Genomic DNA, 25782 nt, shown 5'->3' on the forward strand with positions numbered 1-25782 from the left:
TTTGCCCACACGAGGCCATGGGATGCTGGGTGGGGAAGTGGGCCCAGCTGGGGTAGAGTGACAGATGACAGACCTATCACATTCCCTGTTCCCTGGGGCGGAGTGAATGGGGAAGGGGCAGAATCCCCAGGAAATTGGTGGGCCCCATGGAGTGGGGGGGAAGATGGGCTATCTTAAAAGGGGCTCTTCTCAGTGAGGCTGGTGCGACCTGACAGGTGGAGAGTCACAATGCAGTGGGTAGGAGGAGGAGCCAGATGGAGCAACCCCCTCCCCTCCCCAATTCTGACATTTAGGGAGAAGCCTCGGGGTGCCCGGGAGGATGGCAGAAGGGGCAACCTGGTGGAGCAGGCAGCACAGTGGCTCACACACAGCAATATAGGCTCTTTAAGGTCTTAGGTACCATATAAGAGAACACTAGGAACCACTGAAGCACAGTAATACAGATGACAGTCTAATGCTATACTGCTGCTACCAAGTGGATGAATCCACATGTCCTCTGATGAATTTTCATGAGATGAACACAACAAAAAGCTGAGACAATCTTACATGTGCTTTCAAAGCTTTCGTGTCAATACTGTGATTAACTGCATTGCCAAGTAGAGGGTGCACTGTCAAGCATACTCAAACACCAAACACGAAAATTATGATGCCAGGTTATATTTACTTCATTTATATCCCATTTGTCAGAGCTTGGGAGCTAAACAGGCTTGGCCACAGTCGCTACTTGGACGGCAGACCACCAAGGAAGACTGGGGTTGTTAGGCAGAGGAAGGCAATGGCAAACCACCTCTGCTCATCTCTTGTCTGGAATTCCCCATGGATCGAGCGCACCTTGAGTTGGCTGCAACTCGACAGCACGTTCTTCTTCTAACTTCACTCACCTGTTCATCTGAAATATTTTGGAATGCCTGCAGCATATTGGGGCATGTAGGTAGAAGCATTAACAATTCCCAGACTCGCCTTGAAAGATTTTCTGCATGAAGGTGGAGCTCCTCACATTTTATGCTCTGCACAGACATAAATGCACAAAAAAAATCTCTTATATTAAGCTAAATCAATCCATGTGAAATAATTTGCATTATTTACTGTCAACTTCCAAAAATGCAAAGGGATATAAACCTCACTGGAGTTACTCTGACACACAGTTGAAAAGGCAAGTGAAATACAATACAGAAGCATGATACAAAATTTACTGCACTGATAAACTAGCAAGTCACCAGGACTTACAATACATTGAATTACCTTTAATAAAGTGCCATACTATATCGACTACAGAAGAATTTGATCAAAAGTACCTCACTGTCTTCCATAACTACTTCTGCAGGAGGAGGTTTAAAAGAGGCAAGCATCTCCAATAAATCAAAGAGAGTGGTAAGGTGAGGTTCTTGCAGAAGTAACAGCATTGGGATATTGTCCTTCTGGGGAGGTGGTAAGCAGGATGCTGGAAGCTGAACACCTTCCCCCTTTCGCTCCCTCCTCGGAGCACCCAAGGATACAAACACCATCTTCAAAAAACAAAAGAGAAAATGACACCACCAGCAATCAGTACTCCAAGGCAGCATATTTGTGAGTCAGCTTCTCAGAAGATGATGACATTTATGTTGTTTTTCTTTTATTCAAATTGGCATATTAAGTCAATATTCATTCCGCTAGGTGTTGCATGTTTATGAAGCTACCTAAAAATACAACAAACAAAAAGTTATCCCATGCCTAATCCTGTAGTCACACAGGTGGAAAGCCAGAAGCCAGTCCCCTGCCCATGAATGCTGGCACCGCAGAGAGAGCCTTTGCTCTTTCGCTCTGCCTTTTCATGGCTATGAGATTATATCTCTGATATAATATAGCCTGACTTCCACTTTGCTTGAACTTATTCATAGCCCTTGATGACTAAACAGATAAACTAAAAACATAAAAGGGTCACTGGGAAACATACCCTCTAGCCACCCTATATTATTCTGTAATTATAGGGTTAATCCCCTGCATTTGTTAAAAAGCTGGTTTCCATCTTCCCTGTGGCATGTCTAAATACCTCCACTGAACTCAAATGGGAGCAACACAGACACAGTGGAACTAAAGATTCTGACTCTGCAGACAAATCACAGCTTCCTTAAATAAAATCCCTGTGCACACTTAGAACATACATGTAAGAACTCCCGGTCTGATGGTACCAAACGTTATCTCTGTGTGGGACTCCTCTCCAAGCTCTTTGGTAGCTAACCACATACAGAGCCAGAAGTGGGGACCACAGGCATGCTATACCAGTGCCTTGCCTTTCTCTACATGTCTTTCCTAATCTGGTATATATATTATCAACTAGGTATACCACCTCATGCCGGCATTAGCAGCACATCAACATCAGACTGGACTGTTAGTCACAAGTGTTAAAAATACAGCTTGTCTAATAAAACATAGAATTCAGAATTACGAAGTAGGAGGCTTTAGCTGGTATGAATATGCATGCAAATTATACTTGGAGATGTATTGTGCTGACTTCTAAGACATTTAAGGCAGTCATACTCAATGAGTATACTCAATGTTTCTTTAAGATGCCACCCGGGGCTCTTCTGAGCACAATTCCCCAATGTGACACCTGCCTCATGTTTCAGGCCCTTTCCAGGGTGGCTTGTGGTTGGCAGGTGGTTTCGACAGCCACTGCTAGAGGAATGGATAAGGTGTGGTCTCCCTGAGGTGCAGGTCTAGTTCCAGGGACAGCAGTAAATGCGGCTTTTTTGGTTGATGGAAATAGCAAATATGGCTCTCTTCAAGCTTCAAAGTGAGTACCAGTGATTTAAACAGATCAGGTCCTACTACAGCTCCAAGTGGGTTGTATATTTGTTTTATAGCTGTTTCTGAAGAGTTTTTAATAGAGCAAAATTATCTTTTATGGGTTTGTCAATACCTGCATATCTTTAAAACCTAATTCATGAAGAGTTTTTTCATCATAATCAGTTGTCAGTTCATGTCCAGATGAGATCATTCTCACAGGTCCCATAAGACCACCTAAAATAGAGCAAAACTTAATTTACCAGCTGACTGGAGGTTTTCTGTTTGTTTTTTTAAGCAACAGTTTCATAACACAGGGGCCAAACCATTATTTTCTGAAGTCGACCAATCATTCCCATCCATGCTGTCTGGGCACCATTTCTTTCTTTTATTAGATTAATATTTTAATAATTATTACTAATGTATTAAATTAGGGAGAAAAGTCTTAGGAAACTGAATAGGAAAAATGTCGTGAATAAGTATTACTATCTGGCATGGAACAGGTTTCAAACTAGGTATTCTTACACCATGTGAAGAGGTATAGAACTGGTGTAACATACATCCCTCTCTCACTGGAAATTCAGAAGTAAACAAAAAAGAAATTATTTTTTTTCCTGCTAAAATGATGAAGGAAACATCTTTTAAGAAAAAGTTTTAAAATAGTGTTGCAGCTACCTTTTATGCCTTCAAAATACTTTCTAATATCTTTGTAATAACTGTGTAGATCTACAGTAATAGATCATTACAATGTTGATATATTGTACATGGACACAATCAAGTACTCTTGTTCGCTTCACATTCCTCTGTCTTCTGCATCATATAAAAGAAACATGTCTATGTTTAGAAATATATATACACAAATCAAGGAACATGCTAACATGTAAGACAGGCTTGTTTAGCTTCCATGAAAGTCTTCAGTTGTATGATTCATAGAGACAAAAATGGAAGGTCAGTACTGAAAGCTCTAGATCTTTAAGAAATGTATTCTGATTAGAGGAAACTTCATGGATGAATTTTGAAGGACATATTATTTATATCACATGATTTCACATGGCTAATTTTGTCCAGTTAAAACTTCATGTGGTAAAGATTCATTAGTGAAGAAATCTATCTTGTTCTAAATACTGAGATACTGATAGTCTAATACTGGTATGTTCAGCTGGAGGGAGACCTTAGGGTTTTTTAAAAGTGGTTTGAATGAGAGAACATTGTAGTGTAAGCACCAATTTGCTGCAATCCTCAGGTAAACAAGGGGTGTGGATTTTTGCACTGTTTTCAGATAATGCTGGCTGTATGAGGAGACTAAACGACAAACAACACTGTGATTTATGGCTACTATATTATATCATAAAATTATGTAAGGTCTTAACATATTACATAAATGACAGTAAAATATACCAACAAATAATGTGATCATATATCACAAATTTAGAAGAGTCCCATTCTTGTGATATTGTAAAACAGCTTCCATTATAAATTGTAGTAAGACAAGCTGATGAGCATCTACATGTAAGCCCATTTTGTAGTTGACCTTTCTCAAAAGTTATTCTTAGTAGATCTTCCTCAGATGTTATCTCCCTCTTATTTACAACTCAACATTTCCATAGGAAGCAAGCCAGTCCAACAGCCTTTCCTTAATCAAGTACAAAACAAACAGTAGGTTCCCCCTCACCACTTCAGTAAAGGAATGTCCAATTCAACACTGGAATTCCCAGATTTGACACTGGATTTCCTTTCTGCAGTTAGCTGGGTTTTCTTGGTTAAGCTTGCAAGGGAGTTAATGTCAAATCAGAGAATTCCAAGCAAAGGGTATGCATGTGTACTGGGGGCAGCTTCTTCAAGGGCCCACAGAAATTTGGGGGCCTTTAGTAGGCATCCAGGAGTGGGTTTCCTGAAAACTTGATGGGAGTTTGCTTTAAATATGCCCTGCCAGTCCCCCCACCCCCCAACATTTTTTCCCACAGGGAATAATGGCTGGTCAAATCCGAGATTCTCCAACTTGGATCAGAGAATCTAACCCAAATTTCAGAGATGACTCTTTTTTTAATCTCTGAAACTTGAACCTGGATTACCCCAATTTTGGGGAGGGTGCAAACCGAGACAGTTTATGAATTAAAAGGCAGTACACTTAAGCAGAAGAGCTTTTGGGATTATTCCATCTATACTGGTACATTTGGGAGATTGAGAAATCATGGGATTCATACATCTAGGATTCTTAGGATAGTAACTGTTTGGAACAACGCATTTTTAAAAAAACAATGTTCGGCTGAAGATTCCTAAGATATTTGAAGGAACCATTAGGAATCATCAAACTGAAGATAAAAGCCTGATAGAAGAGGGCCATGGCTTGGTGGAATGGTGCATCGTTTGCATGCAGAAGTTTCCAGGTTCAATCCCTGAGATTTTCAATTAGAAGATTTCAAGTAGTAGGCACGGGGAAATGCATTTCTCTGCCAAAGACCCTGGAGATCTGTTCCACAGAACGGAAAATATTTAGCTACATAGACCAGTGACATAAGGTACCTGCATATGTTCAGGTGATGGGGCCTGTAGGAAGCAGGCACCCCCCTACTCTGGGCACTGATCGCAGCCACCACTGACCCTTTAGGCAGTAGGAAGGTGCCTGTTCCATTTTATTTGTGAGACTTTTCAGTCTCCAGGTTCATTCTGAGGTTGTACCTACATGCAACTAGTAACTCCAGACACAGGCTAGAATAAAATATCTTTTAGTTTATTAAGTATAGGTTATAAAGAGAGTATAGCTGAGCATAAAGCACTCTAGTTCAGGCAATAGATAAGAAAAACAAATAACCTTTCCATTGCTAGCTAGTAACTATCTGACTAAAAACACTTTAAAGCTTGCTACCTAAGCTTCTCTGATGTAGCTTCTTAGCTGGTAAGTTCTCACCATTTGGCTTGATAAAGGAGTCTATTTCCATGCCATGCAAGTCAAGGCATATTGATAATAAGAGGCATGGAAGCAATTTTCTCACACACAAGATGGTAAAGGAATAATGCCTTAGAGAAGGGAAGGGAAAATGTGTAGCAGGGAGCCATCTTTTCTGGCCTGCCGACATCACGCTATCAGTCAAGAGCCAAAAAGGGCTCACTTGCTTAATTGGCATTGCTAACCATGTGAAATTGAGGAGTGAAGATAGGGATGGTGAGAGACAGCCTCCCAAAGTCAACTCTCTTGAGAACCGGCAGAGGCCTGCAGGTGTTGGAAATTAACAGGCCAGGACATTTTTTCTCAGCTGGGCCAAAGCCAAGCCTGTAGTAACTTAGAACATGAACCAAAGTTCAGTGACATTAACCAAGATCTTAAGGGCTGAGTAGGCCTGTTCGTTACAAGGCCTACCATGATGGACAACTGTCCCCGAACTAGCAAAATTTTAAACTGATAGCCAATCAAGCAGTCATAAGGTGCAAGTTATGTCAAAAGATGCTTTATCACTTACCTGGAAACTCTCCTTTCCGACTGCTTTGTCCAAATTCCTGAAGCTGAGCTTGTTGGTTTATCTGTTCTTTCTGCAAATTCTCATACCAATGTGTAACCTCAGCTCTTAGATCTGCCACCTGATCACTAGGATACATTTCAATTGTCATCTGAAATAGAACATGCTAGCTTAATGGAGAATAACCAAAGGACACAGGGAATAAACAATGCTCCTCTGGAATAAAGATTACCAGCACATACCTTGTCAGGAAGTCCAGCTGGCTGACAAACAATTCTAAGAGGCATTGACTGTTTGTCACTCAATGCTTTTAAATGGCTGCTGATCCCAGTGCCCTCAATTTGCCATTGTCTCAGATGATATGCAAACCTGAGGAGGAAGCAATATCACAAAATGCAGGAAACTTGACAATTTGTGGCTTCAACAAACTGAGCTCCCTGTGTTTTGGAAGCATTAATGCTCTCCTATTATGGCTGACTTTGGGGGGCAAGCTGAAAAGGGAATCCCAATGGATTTCTAAATGTTCATTTCAACAGTATGGTAAAATTATGTTGGTGAGTTAATTTTTCAGAGCAGACAATTCCACTGAGCTTGTCCAGTCCTCATGTGTAAGCTTAAAAAGCTCTTTGAATTCCTGCCCTTATGGTATTGGATCTTTTAACAAGGGCCAACACTGAGTACCATGAATTAAAATTTGATGCAGGAATGAAGCAGCAGATTATAAATACTATTACTCTAGAATTCTCTTTACATATTCATGATTCCTATATTCAGTGTATGGTAAGTACTATTTCTAGTGATATTAGATGATGAAATTAAGATTTGATCACATGGCTATTTTTCACCTCTAATTTCCAAGAGTTTTTATTACATAAAGCAATTTGAGAAGGTCAGAGAACTAATCTTACCCCTATTCCTATGCAAAAAACGAAACTTACCTTCTCCGAAAAGCTTCTAAATGAGTCTTAAGCATGAGAAGCCCACGTTCAATAATGGTAAGACTTGAGTGTGAATCATGCTCAAGATTGCCAGACGCTATCATTAGACTTTCCATGCACTTGCTAATAAATTCTTGTTCTTTCTCTAGACCTGTTTTACCTGAAAGACAATTTACAAAAGAACATTCTGCAACTATATATACTATAAATATTTTGGGTTCATAATGGCAATAAACATGGGGGCAAAATAAATTTCAATACAAGAATTGTACAGTATTGCTCAGAATCTTGTATCAAACTAACATTCCATACCATTAATATAATAGGAATTTATATACTGGATAGCAGCACGGCTCACATCTCCAGACTGTGCTCTTAAAGCAATGCCCCAAAACTGGTCCATACCACATAACTGCAGAAAGAAATGAAGCACTGGTTATCCACTTAGTCTGTTTATGTGTCCGATCACTCAAACAGCTGTTGAAGAACTAATTTTTCAACAAAAATTTGCAGATAACTCAAAACTGTTCACCTAGAATTGGCTAAACCTCGATCTATCATCTGAAATGTGTACAAAAATATGAGCAACTTGGTCAACTTGCACATTAACATTCTTCCAAGTGTTCTTAAGTGCCAAACAGGCATTTTATCCTCATGTTGTGCGAGTCTGAGCTTTGGCCTCACTCTCCCCCATCACTCCACTGTGTTCACACGATACGTGCAGGCTGAATGTCGCATTCATGTTTTAACAGACATGTAGGACTGATATGCAAAATTTTCAGTCCCCCACTCCTCCCCTGCCCCAGGGTATAAATGTAAATGAAGAACACACTATCATGCTCCATGTGCACCTTTTATAATAGTAGTTAACATTTCTGCTGTTTGATCATACTCCATTCCATTTATTGATCTAGTGATAACATGTTACATTTAACATTGCAGGGTTTGAACTTCCTTTGAGACTAATTTGCAAAGACAGACTGACACCCAAATATGAAGCTACTATAGAGAGGAATAGCAGTAAAAAGTATGCAGACATAAAGAATTCAAAACCAACATTTTTGAAATTTTCCATATCTGAGATCAACAGCCTCTCCACCTACACCAAATGGCCAATCTGACGTGACAAATCCCGCCTATTCCCTCTTCCAAAGCAGGCTTCTGACAACATCTAATCTTTGACTAAAAGCTAGTCTACTGCAGTCTCTTGATTCAGTATTTATTTATTTGCAAAATTTATATCCTGTCTTTCTACCTAATCAGGGCCAAGGCAGCTAACAATTAAAAACATTATGAAAAAACTACAAAATCATAAACTAAAAAACAAAGAAACCGCAATTAAAACATAGGGCAGGAAGGAGTGGTGCCTGAGGGAACCTGAGATGAAACAAATGGTGGAACAGAGGGATAGAAGGGGACAGATCCTTTGGGAGGGAGTTCCATCATTTTGATGCCATGACTTAAAAGGCCCTCCCTCCCTTAGATTTCCACCCATCCAACTTCCGAAGGCAGGACACCCAAAACAGAGCCTCAGAAGATGACCATAGCGGTCAAGTAGGTTTGTATGGGAGTAGGGAGTCCTGAAGGTATACCGGTCCCAAAGCATACAGGGCTTTCAAGCAGCACTATTTACACTTACTACAACAGGAACGTTATTCATATTTTTGTCTTTGTTTTATTTAATTCAACTTCCCTATGCTGCTCCACTTATGTCCTTAAGAATTCAAAGCAGAATATAACTTTTTAGTCTTTTGAGGCACCTGTAATGATTTATTTATATTTCCTCTGAACTTTCTATTATCCAGCTTTGCACAAAGATCAAGAGAACCTTATGCCCATTCACCAATATTCTATGTGACCAGCAGAAACATAAAGGAAGATATAGGTTCGTTTCTGAAAGAAGGCAACCAAGCTCCTTTACCTTTAAGGAAAAACATTAGCATCCCCAGTCCCTTCTCTTATTCCTATCTTCAAGCAATGAATGGCTCTAATTCACTTTCAAATAAAAACCTTCTCATTACTATTTGCTAAACAGACCTCATAGCAAGAGAATAAGGCTATAAGTATTAATTAGTACTACTCAGTAAATACTATCACATTACAGCCTTTTTCACAACTAATTGAAGATTACTTTAAATCTTAGAAATGAAGAAAACTGTAACAATATCCTTGCTTACCTCTGAGTTTGAGCCACCATCGTATGCACTGGTAGCCAATCGTGCCAAATTGCATAAATGTTGAAATAAATTTAATCCAGTCATACTAATTGTTTCAGGCTTTAGCTGGGGCATCTAAAAAAGTTTAGTACAGAAAGGAAAAAAAGTTCAAGCGTGTTTTAAAATAGAAACACTAAGCTTACATATTAAATAGGTACATTTTCCTTCTACCTTTTCTAAAAAAAGATGTTTGTAGGTTTCCATTCCCATGGCATGCTGGTCTTTGCTTCGTACTTGATTTAAAAACCAGTGTAGTGCATCATCATAGCATTCAGAATCTTCTACTAAACAGTGCCACAAAATGTCTACTTGTTCCAGACTCAACCCTAGAGATCATTAAAACACATAATTAACATCATAAGCTTGGGCCTAGTGAAAACAGACCTCTGCAGTTTTTTCATGATGATCTGGTATGACCTAACTGCTACTAGTCACTCTAAGAGTAGTAACAATAAGATACTATCATTTTGAAGTTTGCAGATTTAGCTACAAGGCACAGAGGAGAATGTTAATTATGAAAAAAAATGCTGTAACAGTCCCTCTTGGATTCTACCATCTCAGGAAGCAGACAGATGTCTGTTTTTAAGTACTCCATGGGGAATAAACCTCCCACACATGTATGAACTCTGCATATGGAAGGATAGCCCTTCAAGGAGAAAACTATGTTAAAACACCCCTTTCAACATGTTAACCTTCCATGTGCAGAAAGACGGCCACTTCAGACATGTCTAAATGCTCCTCAATGGAAAAAAAAAGACTGGAACAGCTAATTGACTTCTTTCTATGCACATTAACCAGCTCAAAAGTCTGCTTGAGGGGAATAAATGCTTTCCCACATATTGGCTTCCTGCATTTTTGCCTCTTATGCTGTATTTTTCTTACTATAAGCTGCATTGCATATTCTACACCCAAATGTCTTGGTGAAAGACAATTAACCTCTACCTAAACCAAGCCTGCAACATATAGTTATTCAACATATACACTTATTGGTCCCATACCAGCCCTTATTTGATCTAAGTTGCTGTCTGAATTAAAACATATCCGGGCTATTTAGAAGAAATTACGTGCTGAATAGCCCTACACAATCACTGCAGCATGCCTTCCTGGAGCTTCAAAAGAACAGTTTCTTCAAAATGCCGTCCGTATCGTTCCTTGTTGTAGCTATATTTGTTTATCTATCTGGTGGATATTTAACTGATACTTCTATTATGACTATTACAGAGATTCACAAAAAAATAACTTTTTAAAACTGGTATGACAAGAACATACTGAAGTGATCTGGTGATCCCAGAGTTGAAAAGACACATGTCAAAAACTGAAGGCGTACTTGAACTTCTGCACTGTGGCTGTACCTGTAATTGAAGAGAAAGGGTTTTTTTTTTTTAGTATTTTCAATTATTTTAGGTCACACAAGACTAAACAGGCCATTTCTGCTGATTCCCCCTTCCTTCTGCATACCCCACCTCAAATTATTCCTCAAGGTCTGCTGTTCCCCAGGAAAAGCATTTCATGGAGTTCACTAGGCTGGGACTGGCAGGACATTCTGACACTGGAAGATTTAGTCTGGATCCATTCCATAGTAATTCTTCCTACTGCTTCATCCTCCTGCACATTTAATATACAACTGACTCCTGTATTTCCTCCCTTAAGAGGGCTGCCAAAAACCTGAAGGAGAAAAAATGTCTTGTTCCTTTAACAGAAGTTTAATGTGTAGAAAAGAGAAGCTGAAGCTCATGGCATTAAGTTACATAGCATTGCCTGGTACATAACATCCCATTAAACCTCTATTAAAGGAACAGGACATTTTTTCCAGGCAGTTGGCAATCCCACCCTCTGTTTGTGGCTTATTCTGCATATTCTTCTAAGAGAGGTAGCCAGCAGAAGACAGAACATAGTCTACATAGTCCTCTTTCTAGGGTCTCTAGGGTTGCTGGGATTCTCACAAAAGAGTTGGACTAGCAAAACACTTCTATACTTAAGGAACAATGCAGATTCAAAATAACTTGATATAGATTACACAAATGACAGACCACAGGGACTATAGTAAAACAAAAACAGCAAGCAAGACTGAAGTCTGTATCCACCTTTCTTCTCCAAGTGGCCAATCATTTGTTAGCATTTTCAGTTTTTTAAAATGCAAGGATTGCAATAAAAAGGCACCAGTGCCATTTAGATGCCATTTAAGGCAATCAGTGAGTAACCCCAACACAATTAAAAACGTTCATGTTTAGCCGTACCATATTACCCTATGTTAGCATAGAAAGTAAGACAAGAAAGTATTAACCACTAGTGCACGTGTCTAAATTATTCAGCTTTTAAGGAGCAAATGCATTAGAGCAAGGGGTTTTTGTGAGACCCCCCCAGACATTAACAGTGGGATTTTTTAATGTACCTATGTAACATTCCTGTACTAGTGTACATTAAAACAATTTCCACAAGAGGTGGAACCTACAAGGACTTGCAGAGAGAATCTCATTTCCCTTCCTCCACTATTTCCTTTTTCTCTTTCCTGGCAGCCTCCACAGACTCTCCCCTTTTTCCTACTTCCTTCTCACCACTAGCCAACCTATCTTTACCAGCATCCCCAATCTTCAGCTTTCCTTCCCTCCCTCCCCCGGCAGCCTTTCCCTGGGAAAACTCTGGCCACTTGAGCAGTGCTGGCTGGGCCCAGTTGAGCAGTAGGGAACCTACAAGGACTCGTAGGGGTGGTGTCTCTTTCCCTTGTATTCCCTTCCTACACGATTTCTTCTCCCCCCCCCCCTCCTGACAATAACCATCACTTTTCTTTGCTTCCTTTTTCTCCTTCCCATCTACTCACCAATCTATAGCTACATTTATTATTTATTGGCTTAATTTATTCCTTGCCTTTCCCCGCAATGGGAACCCAAAGCAGCGTACCTTTTTCTCATCTCCTCCATTTTATCCTCATAACAACTCTCTTAAGAACGTGTGACTGACCCAAGGTCACCTAATGAGCTGTCGTGACAGAGTGTGATTCAAACCTGGATCTCCCAAATCCTAGTCTGGCTTTCAGGGGATAGCTGCTGAACAGTAGCAGGCAGTTGGGCCTCAGTAAGTCATGCATGCTGCATGGTAGCAAGTAGCCCAGTGGTTGCTGGTGGGCTAGGCCCTAAGGAGTTCTCCCTAAATGCCAAAACAGCACTGGGAAGAGTCTTGCCCCCTTCCCTTGTCTTTTATGGAAAAAAAACCAAGTCTTGAAGGCTAGCAATACTGTTGTAAGCCCTGATTGGTTGTTAGTTGGTAGGGAGATGCCTGGAGTCCTGAAAAAATGGCTTCTCAACTCACCCTGTTCCCTTCTCTAACTATCATTCTTTTACCATCGTGTGAGAGAGAAGCTACTGGTTCCATGCCCCTCATCATCTCAGGATACCTTATGTTGCATGGCATGGAAATGGACTCCTCTGCTAAATGAATGGGTGAGAAACCTCCAGTTAAGAAGCTAACCAGAGATGCATACGTAGCAAACTTTGTATCTTTTAGTCAGGCAGTATTTAAATAGTAACAGAAAGGTTTTATTTGTTTTCATATCTATTGCCTGAACTTGAGTGCTTTACGCCTAGCAACACTCTAATCAATAAACTGAAGATTTTATTTAAACCTGTGTTGCACATGGGTACAGCCTCAGAGAACCCAGAGGCTGAAAAGTCTCACAACTAAATGAATAGGTGCCTTCCTTCTGCCTAGGGGGTTTAGAATGGCTGTTATCAGCATTCAGACATAGGAGTCGGGTGTGTGTGTGTCTGGTTCACTCAACCTATCAGGGGCTCCTCTAGAAACGGGCCTACATCTCCACTCATCTCTGGAGTCCCTACCCTTGGCCACTATTTCTGGACTTCCTTTTCATCTCACACACCAAAATGGTCACGTATTTTGGCTAAATGTTAAAAGGATTTTTTAGACCTCTTCCCAAAATTCTTGTTATGAGCGTACGTTCAAGCTAAAAGCACACAAATAGTGTCACAATTCTTCCTCCTGAGATATCCTGCAGGTCACCTAGGTCTCAGGTGGGTGAGAAGGGTCACTGAGCAAAGTATAAGCATCCTCTTGCTTTGCCTATTATGATTAAGATTTAACCTTGGGTTAGCTTTTTCCCAGAAGTATAAGAAAAATATTGCTCCAGCTTTTCAAATGTTTGTATAATTCATTTGTCACCCAAGCTTCTCAGGAGCCAAGTATTCTGGGAAACGCATCATTCTGAAGGGATGTTTGTATTAACCTTTTTGATCTTTTATTCTGTAAACAATTAGTGTCAAGGTATACAAGATTCTTTGATGTAACTGGTCTTGATACATATGAGCTAGAAGAGAGGCTATATATGTCTGAGTTTTATTCGCAAACAATAAAACCTATTTCTCTTTATCGATCACTGTTTTGGTGTCTTAATTCTTTGTAAGATTATTGGCTGAAAGGCGGGGGGGGGGGGGGGTTGAACTGGCATATAGAGTTCTCTAAAATAAATCCCCTTTCAGATTTGGTGCTGTGACTTCCATCTGAGCTGTGTTGAGATGCTACCACTTTGGTGAACAGGCTAGGTTGTGCACACAAAACAGTAACTTTGGGGCCTTTCCCCCAACTCTTGGCTTCTCCACCACAGGAATGTGTGAAAAATGCAGCATTTAGTGACTCAAGTGATCTTTAAATTTAGTGGCCCAAGTGATCTTTAAAGAAGGCAACAGCACTTTTTGCACCTGGGGATTAGCATTTGGTTGTCTATTACATTTGGTAAATTATTTGACCCTCTGAGGTCCTGAGACTGATAATAGGAAATGCTTGTTTCCTTGTCTCAATCTTTCACTAAACGATCATTGTTCTGCTGCTGGAGTCAGAGGACAGTCTTAGGGGTAAGACTACATACGGGAAGAACAGGCACAGTTCCTTACAGCCATCCCTTTTCACTCACCAGAAGCGCTAGTGTGGGTAAAAAAAGGCACTGGGCAGCAGATGGGCATCAGCAAAGGCTGAGCAGAAGTGTATCTTCTTCTTTAACAAGTCGGTTCTGACCACTTACAATGTATGTTTATGTTGTCCTTTTGACCACATGGAAATGGATTTTAAAGGGATCAGAAAAATACATGCACAACAGGTTGAAAACAGCCATGAATAGCCAAAGGACTCCAGAAACATCATACTTACAATGCATGCTTATGTTGTCCTTCCCTGACAGCCTGAATGTAGTGTACCAAATTATCAAAGAAGAGCTTCATCATGTTAAGTTCTTTTTCAGCCCACCTGTTCCAATTTGAGAGAAAGGATTTCACATCAGGAGGATGCACTGGAGAAAACTCACCACAGAAACCAACAATGCGAGTAGTCTTTCTTTTCTTTTTTAAAGTTATCTAGAAGGCATTCTAAAATTCCTTATAACATTTCTCAGCTCAAGGTCTCCTCAGAAATCTGATACGTTTCAGAACTATCCCAATGTTCACTATCTTATATGGCAACAGCTTCAGGAAGACCCATGCACATCTGCATGGTTATTTATCTAGAGCAGTCCTACTCCACCTTTCTATCAATATTGCCACCCATGACGGTTTTACTTAATTTTATAAAAGAGTTTAAAATCAATACAATTTAGAAAAGCAAAGCTCTCAACGTTTCCCTTATGGCACCCCCTGATGTTACCTTGGCATCAGAACTGTTATAGCATTGCGCCTTCTTTTGCTGCAAAGGTAACATAAGGAACTCCATGGTGCATGAAGCAGCTGATAATGACATTTAGGCTGTATGTATTTTCAGAAAAAACAACCCCTTATTCAAGGAGCTGACCTGTTGCAGTACACAACCAAAGCTGATGCTTTGGGATGGGAATCAGGTACATGGACCCAGCCTTTACTTCACACCAGCTGCAAAGGGATGGGCTTGTTTGTAGTGCATGCAGTTTAGCATGCAGTAATTTATGGAAATGGAAAAAAGAACACTTGAATGGAAATATGGTGTTACTGTTTTGCACATACTAAGATGTGGAAGAGCTGGTACCTGACCACCAGACCCTTAGCAATCATCTTCTTTTGCTCGTACAGGGGGAATTATACTTACATTGTTATCCAATGTGTATCATAACTGCTACCAAACTGTTGAAAGGTACCAAATAATTTTGGAAGAAGACGAAGAGAAACCACCACTGATCTAAGAAGAGACAAAAAAAGTGACCATAGTGACATTTCAAATTGCAGGTATATATTTTTTAAACATCTTTAAATAAGAATTTTTTCACATGTGGCTAAGTTGACAAAAAACAGTTTTTCTCCACACGGCTGTATGTTCAGCTACATGGCTACCTGGACAAGCCTGAAGTGAATAAGAATATGAAGGCAGTGACAGTCAATCACCATGCCACCGCATTGTGAAAATGGAGCAGATTAAATTTCCAGGAATTATATTTTGAACAAAATATTGATGTTTCTTCAGCATGTGAACAGATTTGTTGGACAGTAAGAAGAAAAGCAAGAAGAAAGTCAAGTTGAGACGATAAGGCAGGCAAAGCTGAAATGCTCTTTATACTGTCACAAAGGGCCCTACAGCGCATTTCTACTTTATACAGTGTAGCAGGTTCTCTTGAAGGTGGTCTGTGTGGAGGTGGCTGCTGCTGCTACCTCTGTAAAAGTCAGTGCGCCCCAGAAAATTTTGAAACGGTATGGAGGGCTCTAGGATGCACTCAAACTTTATGTGCCCAATTTTGTCTCCTGCTTAAGCACCCTTTCAGGATGAAGGTCAGGGTGGGCAAGTGCTTCTTTCAACACATGAAACTGCCTTACACTGTCAGACCACTCATCTATTAAAGCCAGTACAGCCTACTCAGACTGGCAGCAGCTCTTCAAGGTCTCTGACGTCTTTCACATCACCTACTCCTGATCCTTTTAAACTGGAAGTGCCAGGTTTCAAACCTGGAATCTTCTGCATGCACAACAGATGCTCTATCACTGAGCCACAGCCCCACTTGAGGAAGCTAGGACTAGACATTACTTCTCAAGGGCCAGATTTGGCCCACAGTTGTCAAACACCCTTTGCAGGTTTTCAGGAATATACGTATCATATGTCAACTTGCAGATAAGCACTTTTTTACACTTGCATACAAACACAAGCTGTCCGGTAAACAAACACAAACTGTAACTCATGCTTCTTTACCTGTTATTTGCTAAATTTTCTAGACAGCCTTCAATGAATCTCATTCGAATCTGTCTATCAGTAAACCAACACACTAATGAACACAGAAGCTTCTCTGCTTCATTTATCAAACCTTCAGAGAGATGAATCTAGAACAAGTAAAAGAAAAGTTATTGACAATTATTATTACATTTCCTTTGACAAATATTCTTGTGTGATATTTAACTTACTGCATCTTCATCCTGGACCAGATCCCATAAAAGAGTATTTCCCTTCTTACAAACATTATCCAAGTTAATATCTGTCACTGCGTTGCTGTTGTACTGGTGCTTATGAACTGCTGGCCCTGAGCAAAAGACAGGTATTATTAAAATTACGGAAGTGTATCCTGAATTGACTTTGTCCATGCACAGCTATCATTAATAGCTAAACATATACCCACCCTATAAACTGAAACAATTCACTCATTAAAACCATCTGTGGGGTGGAGGGTACAAACACATGCAGTTAATAAAATGTATTAAAGGATGAATTGTGATTTCTTCGCCACTTATGGCACAAAAACCACACTTTTCTTCTTTGCATAATACTACAATTCTTAATATAGCCCCACTGAGTCACTAGCTTAGGTTAACTTACTGTCTTCTGCTAGAGATCCCCTCCTTTCAGGAGGATCACTCTCTGTGATTTAAACCCATTTCTGTAGTACTGGCCATTTGGGATAGTTTGCCAGCACAGGTGTGTAAGTCCTCTAGATGTCATCTTTGGCAAGATTCAGGAAATTATGTAAACTTATCTTCCACCAGCACAGCTCTAGGAGCTCATCTGGTGTTTAATGAGCTTCTATATTATAGCAATGTTGGAGTTCTCCTGCCCAGCTTATTATGAATATGTGATTAACTACATGGAGGGAAAGCACTACTTCTGTATTTTTGGTCTTTTTCTGGTATAGAACAAGGGTACCATGGTAAGATTATTATATGAAATATTGTGGCTTACAAAAAAATCACCACCAATTGTAAGGTAACTTGATGGACAACCAATTCACACACACAAAGCAGGTCTTCCCATCTTCAAAGAAAATATCAGATCGAGACCCAATTTTGTGCTTGAAAATATAACAACAACTTGACTTTCCCTATTCACTGGAAGAGATAGTTTTGAGCATTCCTTTGTGTCCTTTACATTGGCACATTCCACTGAAGTGAACGGGAAAATTCCTGCTTGTGACAGAACTGTGTGGGCACCTGGATTCCTTATATCCCCAAAGATCAGTATATAAGATCATATGGCTGCAAAGGAGTTCATGGTTTCAATGATACTCAAATGCATGGAACCGTAGGCTCAACTGCACCTGCAGTCGCCCATGAAATGCTTCAGGACTTCCACAACAGAACACATTCATTCAGCTCAGGATCCAAAATCAAGTCTATATATAAAAAAAAAAACCTGGAGGAAACAGCAAAGGATTAATCTCTTACTTGACAAATTCTGACCCAAGAGTAGCTTCTTGATGAGTCTCCTTCTGTTGACCCAAACCAGAAGAGAGATCTCTAAAAATTAAAACTCCCAGATTGTGTACACACGTAGGACTTTGGCCGGGGAACTACAGCACATCTGATTTTGGAGACTTAAAAGTATGATCCTACCCCAGACATCACCTGCTTCTTACAAGCACCATCTCGTGCCACAAAAGTACAGCAACACATTTTTTTGGCAAGTACAGTAGACTGCATCCAATTTACTTTTAACAATCCGAGAACAATCATGTGGTTCAGTGAATTTCCAGGGTAATTTTGCCCTCGGGTATTTATGTTTAGGAGTCAGAGACTAGAAGCAACTTTGGAAATGAAATTTCTACCAAAAAGAGAGAAAAAAAAGGGGGGATTCTTGCAGCAAATAATATTAATAATAATAATCCATGGTTATTCTGTGAACAAGACTGGATGCAATCAACCACTAGAGGGAGCTTTTACAGAGCTTTACTGATTGGAAGTCACAAGAGAATCTTCACAGCTGGGTTACACCACAGGTAGTAGAGTACCCAAGGGTCAGCCAAGTTCTGCAGACCCAATGATTTATTATCAGCCTTTATAAAGGCTAGTTCAGTTCCTTACAGGCTTCAGAGCTCTGATTTACTTTCCATTATTCTAGTCCTACAGAAATAAAAAATGTTTGACAGCAACAATAGTCAAAGAAGGCTGGCTTTCTCCTGTTTACAGCATTCCCCCAATCATTTTAATATAGCCACACTTTAAATATAGCTTTGGGGGAACTCTGTAGAGTGGCCACATGTTTTCCCTTGCCCTGCTCCTCTGCTTTCAATAGCGCTCGACACAAAGATATTGTGTAAGTGAAGTTGTTTCTGACATTGGTTGGAAAACTTTTATCAAATTTCTGTATGCCAGCTGCTGATAAAAGATTAAGACCAATAAAAAGCTGGGCAACTTAGAACCACGAGTAGAACATCTGCAGACGGGTACACCTCTTGGCTATGGAAGGCAGTGAACACAACCTTTTCCTTGGCTACATCTGGGGCAATGCAGCTTTGTTCTCAGTCTGTTATCAGATCAGGAATCAAGTAACCACCAGGGCAGCTGATTCTTAAGTACATATACTTCTCTCTAGCATAGACATTGTTTAATTCTCTTTCATATCCTCTTTGAAGGGGCCACCTGATTTTAAAACATGGTATGCTGTCCTTCCCTTTCCTGGCCCTTACCTTGACTGAGATGTTCATGATAAATGGAGGCAAGATTTGGAAGGTGCTGTTGGAGGTGAGACGTTAGTTCAGCATGTGAATTTATCTGTACAAGCTCTTCTTCACAGCCAGATTCCTCTCCATCAAAATCTGCCATATTTTTCTCTGATTTTGCACTGACTTGGGAACTGCTACAACTGACATCATCAGCACTTAGCATGTCGTCAACCATATGTCTGAAAGATACAGGCAAAGGAGGAGAAGATTTATATTGCTCAGAAATTGGGAAACCTTTCTCTGGATCATAATACAAAGCTGATGTATGAAACAACCAAGTATAATTTGAGTACATGTTCTTCGTAACAGTCAAATATTTTAAAAAACCTGTAAGGACAAAGTCTAGCTTTTAGCTGCAATGATATTGAATTTTTTTTAAATACAATGAGGAGCCAGTAAGCCTGTTTAGCTCTAAGTACTGCAAACTGTAACCTGTCCTTACTTCATACCTTACTCTCACAAACTATTAAGGTTTACATGAATAACTGCCCAACTATGATTCATGTGGGTAGCTGTGTACGAACAAGAACAACATGGTACTATATATTCTTACACCTGCCCATGATTAACAGAATGTCATGAGTCAGCCAAGGCTCAGTGATAGCGAGGACTCCTCAGGTGAAGAGGAGTGCAGCCAGCCTTGAGCTAACAGAAGCTGACCCACAAGAGAATGAACTGCTGGCTAATCATGAGTCACACCAACAGTTGAGGCAGAACTACCAACACCCTCCAGGCCTGATCTAGCAGGTGAAATTCTGTTAGCCAGCCTCAGTCCTCCAGCATCACCTCCACCCTTAGAGCCCCACTGACGGAGTCTGAGAACTGAACTACAAGGAAGACAGCAAAGTGCGTGTCTCCAGGCCTGGTGCTAGCTGCTCTCGGATGATGACGAGTAACAGTTGCAGGATCCTTCCTGAGCGGCTGGCTGCAGACGTCCCTTAGGTCTGGGGCTATTAAACTAGCCCAGACAGCTGGGATGGATTACCTTTAAGCCACTCACTTTACCTTGCCTGATTCCTGAACGCCTGATCTCGGACCAACTAACCCTGCCTTGCCTGACTGCTGGAACCCCAACCTTGGACTGAACAACACTACCTTGTCTGCCTTCTGGATGCCAGACTCGGAACAGCAGGCCAGTATACAGAAGCAGAATGAATGATTCAATATAAACTATATATATTATATATATGCAGCTATCAACTGTTCTGTGTAATTTATTAAGGTCACAAAGCCTAGCTTTTCTAGGCATAGATTCTGTTTCAGCAGAGTGTATTCACAGGTCAGCAAATAACTTACCCTTCATGATGATGATGGTGGTGGTGGTGATGGTGGTGGTGGTGGTGGTGATGCTGTGGCCCAATAAACTGTCGACAGTTGAATAATTCATTTCCAATAGCTTCTCCAAGGAAGTCCCCCGTATGTGTTATACAAGAATCTTGAGAGCCTTGTGATATATGTGCTGTGCTCATTTCCCCTGTCATATCATGTTCTGTGTCCTCTGCATGTGAGCAAGGGTCTAGCATTCTAATTCTATTATCCACTGGTGGCACAGAATCAGTATTAAAAACGTGGTCCTTTCCTGTTCCATTGCTTACACCACTCCTTTCCGCTGCCCCCTGTGAGTCCCCCAAACAAATCCCTGACTGAGCTTCCAATTTTCTGCTTCTTATCTCTGTGCTCCGGCCATTTTTCTGGGAATTATGACCCCTGTCTTCATCTTCCTCTTCCTCCTCTTCTTTGAGTGCTTCAATGTCTGCAATGTCTTCTGACTGCACCTCACTGCCAGGACTCCCTGCAGACTGGCTTGCATGGCTGGAGTTTGCCTCATTGCTGGATCCATCACTGTGGCCACTGCTGCTACCCGGCCCACTGCTGCCATCTTCACCACTATTAGCTGTCTCATCAGAACTTCCCTGCATAGATTCCTATAACCATTTTTAAAAGATAATTAGATACACTGTACTTCTTCCTTTAAAAGATGTTCAAAGTCATGTTATGAGAAAAAGCCAACTTTTATAGATATTTATTGCTCTAATAAAGCCTATAAAATTAATCTAAACATCAACTTGTACCTTAATGTTTTGTTTTACTAATTATACATTAAATAGCTTTATCTTTGTGTGTGTTGCACACGTACAGTATTAATTTAGACCGCGATTCAAAGTGACATGAGTTGGATCTTAGAAATCATTCTTGCCTTCCACTAGCTGCTCACTGTGTTCCCCAAAGCTTAGCTTAGTGTATACAACATACAATTGCCTAGGTATACATGGCCCTGACCTGGATAGCCCAGGTGAGCCCAATTAGAGCTCTGAAGCGAAACAGGGTCAGCCCTGCTTAGTACTTGGATGGGAGACTGCCAAGGAAGTTTAGGGTTGCTATGCAGAAGCAGGCAATGGCAAACCACCTGAAGAGAGACTATGTACATACGGCAGTGCCGCAGAACCCGGAATGGAATGCCGCACGTACAACATAAAAAACTTCCATCTGTAAAAGACTTGCTGTACTTTGGTCTGTAGAGAAAAACTGAATAGAGTGGCAGTACATGGGGAAATCTCCAAAGCCAGAAAGGAGCCAAGTAGGACTTCAAATACTTAAAATATGGGATTTCAGCAATCATCCTCCCCTGTTCCCCATCTCTTTATTCAGTCTGTAATCTTAATGATCCTGTGTACTTGATTCTACAAGTCCTTTCTCATTCTTCCTCTTCCTAGTTCAATTCCTCTGATATTTGGACAATATTTGTGTAATTTTTCTGCTTCTAAAATCCATCTGAGCATGGGAATCTGCTCCATATTTTATACCTGTGTGTGCATGTGTGAGCAGGTGTTGTAAGGCGGACCAGGCCATCTGGTCCTTACAAACACCATCTAAGACAGAGGACTAAGTTTGAAACTTTGGTTCAGACCTCACGTCCTGCAAATTTCTTACTAGGCATGTTTACTGGAAAGTCCCCAGCTCTGATAATTACTTGCACCTGTGGACTGCTTTCTTCCTGTGAGAAGTAGCCTTGAGAAGGGTGAAGCCTGGGGCTGAGCTCAGCTCTAGCCATACTCCCTAAACTTCCACGTGCTATTATGTCCAGTTAAGTGAGTGAGCCCTGATTGGTTCCTGTGAGTGGGCAGATGCCCCTCCAGATTTCAAAAAGCTTTTTGTCTCTAGGCACTTTACCAGTTTCTGCCTTGTTGCTACTGCTAACCAACTGCAATGTGAGAGAGAGCTTCTCAGCTCCATGCCACTTCCAGGATGCCTAGGGTAAGCTGGCATGGATGGACTTTGATAAGATTGACTAACTTTGGAACCAACTAAGAGTATACTTAGTCAGACACTCAGTAGTAGTTTAGCTAGCTAGAACATAGCTAAGAGAGCAAGCTGTTGTTTTCTTGCCCTGTCTAAATGCTTTTAAGAGAGGTTTCTGCCTTGCATATGCTCCTGGGCTCTTTTTTAAAATAAACTACAATATTTTACCTGCCTGTGTACAGTATTGTTTGCCAAGGAGGTACACACATTCAAAGGAATTGAGGAAGCCGGGGTGCTTCAAAACAAACGACCAGAGCTCTTAGAAGCTCCTAGGGGTCCTGAGGGGCTTGGAAAGCTATCAGAGATGGGGGATAAGAGTCTCTGGGTCAATACAGGTGTGTATTTCAAAAAACTAGCATTTGAAAATATAACTACTATTATTGTTATGTAACTGTTACCTTCCTTAAGTCCCACATGCACAAGGAGAAAGACAGGACTAGAAATCTCTCTCTCTCTCTCTCTCTCTCTCTTAAGTAACATTACACAACTAGAAGTTTTTTTGGCACTAATTTTTTTAGAGTTGTTTTAGTAGTCCAGTGCATGTCAGCAGTCAAACCTACACGTCTGCTTCTCTTTCTTCCAAACCTAACACATGGTATTGTCTATTTTCATCCTCTGAAAGTGCTCAACCAAGCAGTGCCAATAAAGTTACAATCTAAAAAGCCCAAGGTGTGCCAATCAATACTTGCTGTTTCTGGGGAGGGATCCTGGTTTAGTGGTAGAATTTTTGCATTGCACAAAGGTCCCCAGTTCAATCCCTGGCATTTCCAGTTAAAATGATTATGTAGCAGATGATGTGAAAGACCTCCGTGTGAGACCCTGGAAAGCTGCTGGTGGTGGTGGTCTGAGTAGATAATGTTGACCTTTACAGACTAATGGCCTGTCTCAGTATAAGGAAGCTTCATGTCTGTTGAGTCAATAAATGGTACCTGTGAAATGTGTAATTTAAGTTTCCAAACTCTCCCAGGGATGCCCTTATGCGATACTGAAATGACTAAACCAATTACAGCTAGAGGGGCTATGACATTACTGGTTCAATTGTGTCATCTGAGCAGATCAGCCAGTGATATCAAGAGAGGCAGAACACCATACAACCCTTCATAATGACGATTCTTTGTTAGTAGGGTTAAAAACTTGTCTGCTTGATGAGTCCAACTTGCCTCTGTATCTGAAAGCCGCTGCTGGACATGTTTAGTCCGGCTAATCAGCTGCTCTTCCATTTCAATGTCACTTCCTCCACTCTGATGAGTATCACTGTTGTCACTGCTTTGAGGACTTGCTGCAGGTGACCCTGTTTCAAGAAGAACTTTTCAAGTTACTCCAAGTCCAATACAATTGCAACATACAGCTTGTTTGTGTGGAACTCTTCAGCACAGTCAATTTTGTAACTCCTGACAGCAGCTAGGTATACCATTACTCTATTGCATCTGCTTCACCTTTCTGTTAACTCAGCTTCTCTTACTTCACAGGAGCCAGTTTTAATGTTCATTAAGTCCCTACGCCACAGATGATCCTGAGCTGTTGTACTAGGCAGGACCAAAAAACCCTGATTTAAGGCTTTTAAAAAACTTGCTTTTTTCCTGGAGAGAAGACCATTCTACAATACCAGAGCCACAGCAGGAAAAGGTACAGCTTACAGGCTGGTACCTGAAACAAGCCTCTATCCAAGGACTGAAGCTGCTGCACAGGGTGGAGGTCTTGCAGGCGCTGGGGCACCTCATCTGGGGAATTGTCTACCAACATTTACTTGTTGGGCACCTTCTTTTCTGAATTTTATGTACCAGGTGAAGATGTTTCTTTTTGCTCTGGGCCTCCAATGACAGGTAACTGCTGTGTCATTTTTTTAAAATTCTATGCTCTCGCTCGTCTTTTTTTATGCGCCTAGTTACTGTTACTGCTAGTACTGCTGTCTGACTGATTCCTGAATCTAATCACCAGGGTTTTTGTTTGTTTCTTTGTATTTTTATGGCAGTGTTGTTAGCCATTCTGCCAAGAGGCAAGACACAAATTATATTAAGGTATTTAGTTATTAAAACAAACAACTGCCACAAGCTTTCTTTTGTTCAACCTCCTAAGAGAATGGCTGCACAAAACTAGACCATGTAAAGGTCTACACCATGTAGGTCTACACCGTGTAAAGGCGGCTGACCTTTACATCTGATCATGACATCAGAGTTCTAAGTGATGCCACACTATTTTCTGCAGCAACAACTTACATGGTGATGGAGCTGCTCTCCGGAGCTCTTCTTCCTCTGAACAGAAAGGGAGAAAAAGAGAAAATATTCTAAGGGATACAGCTATAGCCTAAAATCACTATGACTAATAGAAAACTGCACACACACACACCCAGGGTGAAAGCAGCAAAGCCATGCCATCTGCAGACAAAGGAGGGGGTCTCTATATACTCAAGGAACTCCCCAGATATACAGAATATGACTTTGTAAATTAACACATGCATACACTAGCACCCCTGCAAAGAAAAGAAAAAATCAAAATGAAGCTAAAATGTATGGAATATTGTTAATAACTAAATACCAGTTACAGGGAAAAGAAGGGCAGGGGAAGGAGAAACCAGTCTATTGAAGCTCTGGAGAGTATTCAGAAAGCTTGAGGAGGAGACTGGGGAGGTGGCATTTCCAAATTGTCCCCCCCCCCCGCCCCAGCAATCTCTTGTGAGGATCTATTTTATATACAGTATTACATTTGTTTGTTTATTTTATTGAATGTATATCCTGCCCTCCCCACAAGCGGGCTCAGGGCGGGTCACAACATGATAAAAATGTGAGGATCTATTTTATATACAGTATTACATTTGTTTGTTTATTTTATTGAATGTATATCCTGCCCTCCCCACAAGCGGGCTCAGGGTGGGTCACAACATGATAAAAATCACAATTTAAAACACAATAAATAAGTTAAATCATAAGAATAAAATCAACAGATCCCTTTAAAAAGTGGAGCAGAACAAAGCAAAACAGGAAAGAGACCAGTAGGATAGTTTGCCAGCTCTTCAGCTGCTCTGATAGGCCTTGTGGAACATCTCCGTTTTACAGGCCCGGAGGAACAGTAATAAGTCCTGCAAGGCCCGAGTCTCAACAGGGAAAGCGTTCCATGAGACTGAAGCCACAGCCGAAAAGGTCCTAGCCCTGGTTGAGGTCAAGTGAACATCCTTGGGGTCAGGGACCACCAGCCGATGTTTATCTACAGAGCGTAATGCCCTCCAGGGA

The 25782-nt window shown here is 40.9% G+C and overlaps 1 protein-coding gene across 2 annotated transcripts in view; it reads right to left on the reverse strand.

The window, feature by feature from the left end:
• Nucleotides 1-25782, reverse strand: part of USP34 (ubiquitin specific peptidase 34) — a 133325-nt gene that overhangs the window by 59971 nt on the left and 47572 nt on the right. For both annotated transcript variants that reach the window (XM_054987582.1, XM_054987579.1), the window contains exons 13-30: nt 24772-24807; nt 23716-23846; nt 20552-21180; nt 19220-19434; nt 16728-16843; nt 16519-16646; nt 15430-15519; nt 14527-14622; nt 10642-10724; nt 9544-9698; nt 9334-9447; nt 7469-7568; nt 7157-7316; nt 6461-6587; nt 6222-6369; nt 2900-3000; nt 1296-1505; nt 882-1007 (exon numbers count right to left, since the gene is read on the reverse strand). In XM_054987582.1, the coding sequence (XP_054843557.1) occupies nt 882-1007; nt 1296-1505; nt 2900-3000; nt 6222-6369; nt 6461-6587; nt 7157-7316; nt 7469-7568; nt 9334-9447; nt 9544-9698; nt 10642-10724; nt 14527-14622; nt 15430-15519; nt 16519-16646; nt 16728-16843; nt 19220-19434; nt 20552-21180; nt 23716-23846; nt 24772-24807 (2765 nt within the window). The remainder of the gene's footprint in view (nt 1-881; nt 1008-1295; nt 1506-2899; nt 3001-6221; nt 6370-6460; nt 6588-7156; nt 7317-7468; nt 7569-9333; nt 9448-9543; nt 9699-10641; nt 10725-14526; nt 14623-15429; nt 15520-16518; nt 16647-16727; nt 16844-19219; nt 19435-20551; nt 21181-23715; nt 23847-24771; nt 24808-25782) is intronic.

This window comes from Eublepharis macularius, chromosome 1 (genome assembly GCF_028583425.1).
Source record: "Eublepharis macularius isolate TG4126 chromosome 1, MPM_Emac_v1.0, whole genome shotgun sequence".
NCBI classification, from domain to species: domain Eukaryota; kingdom Metazoa; phylum Chordata; class Lepidosauria; order Squamata; family Eublepharidae; genus Eublepharis; species Eublepharis macularius.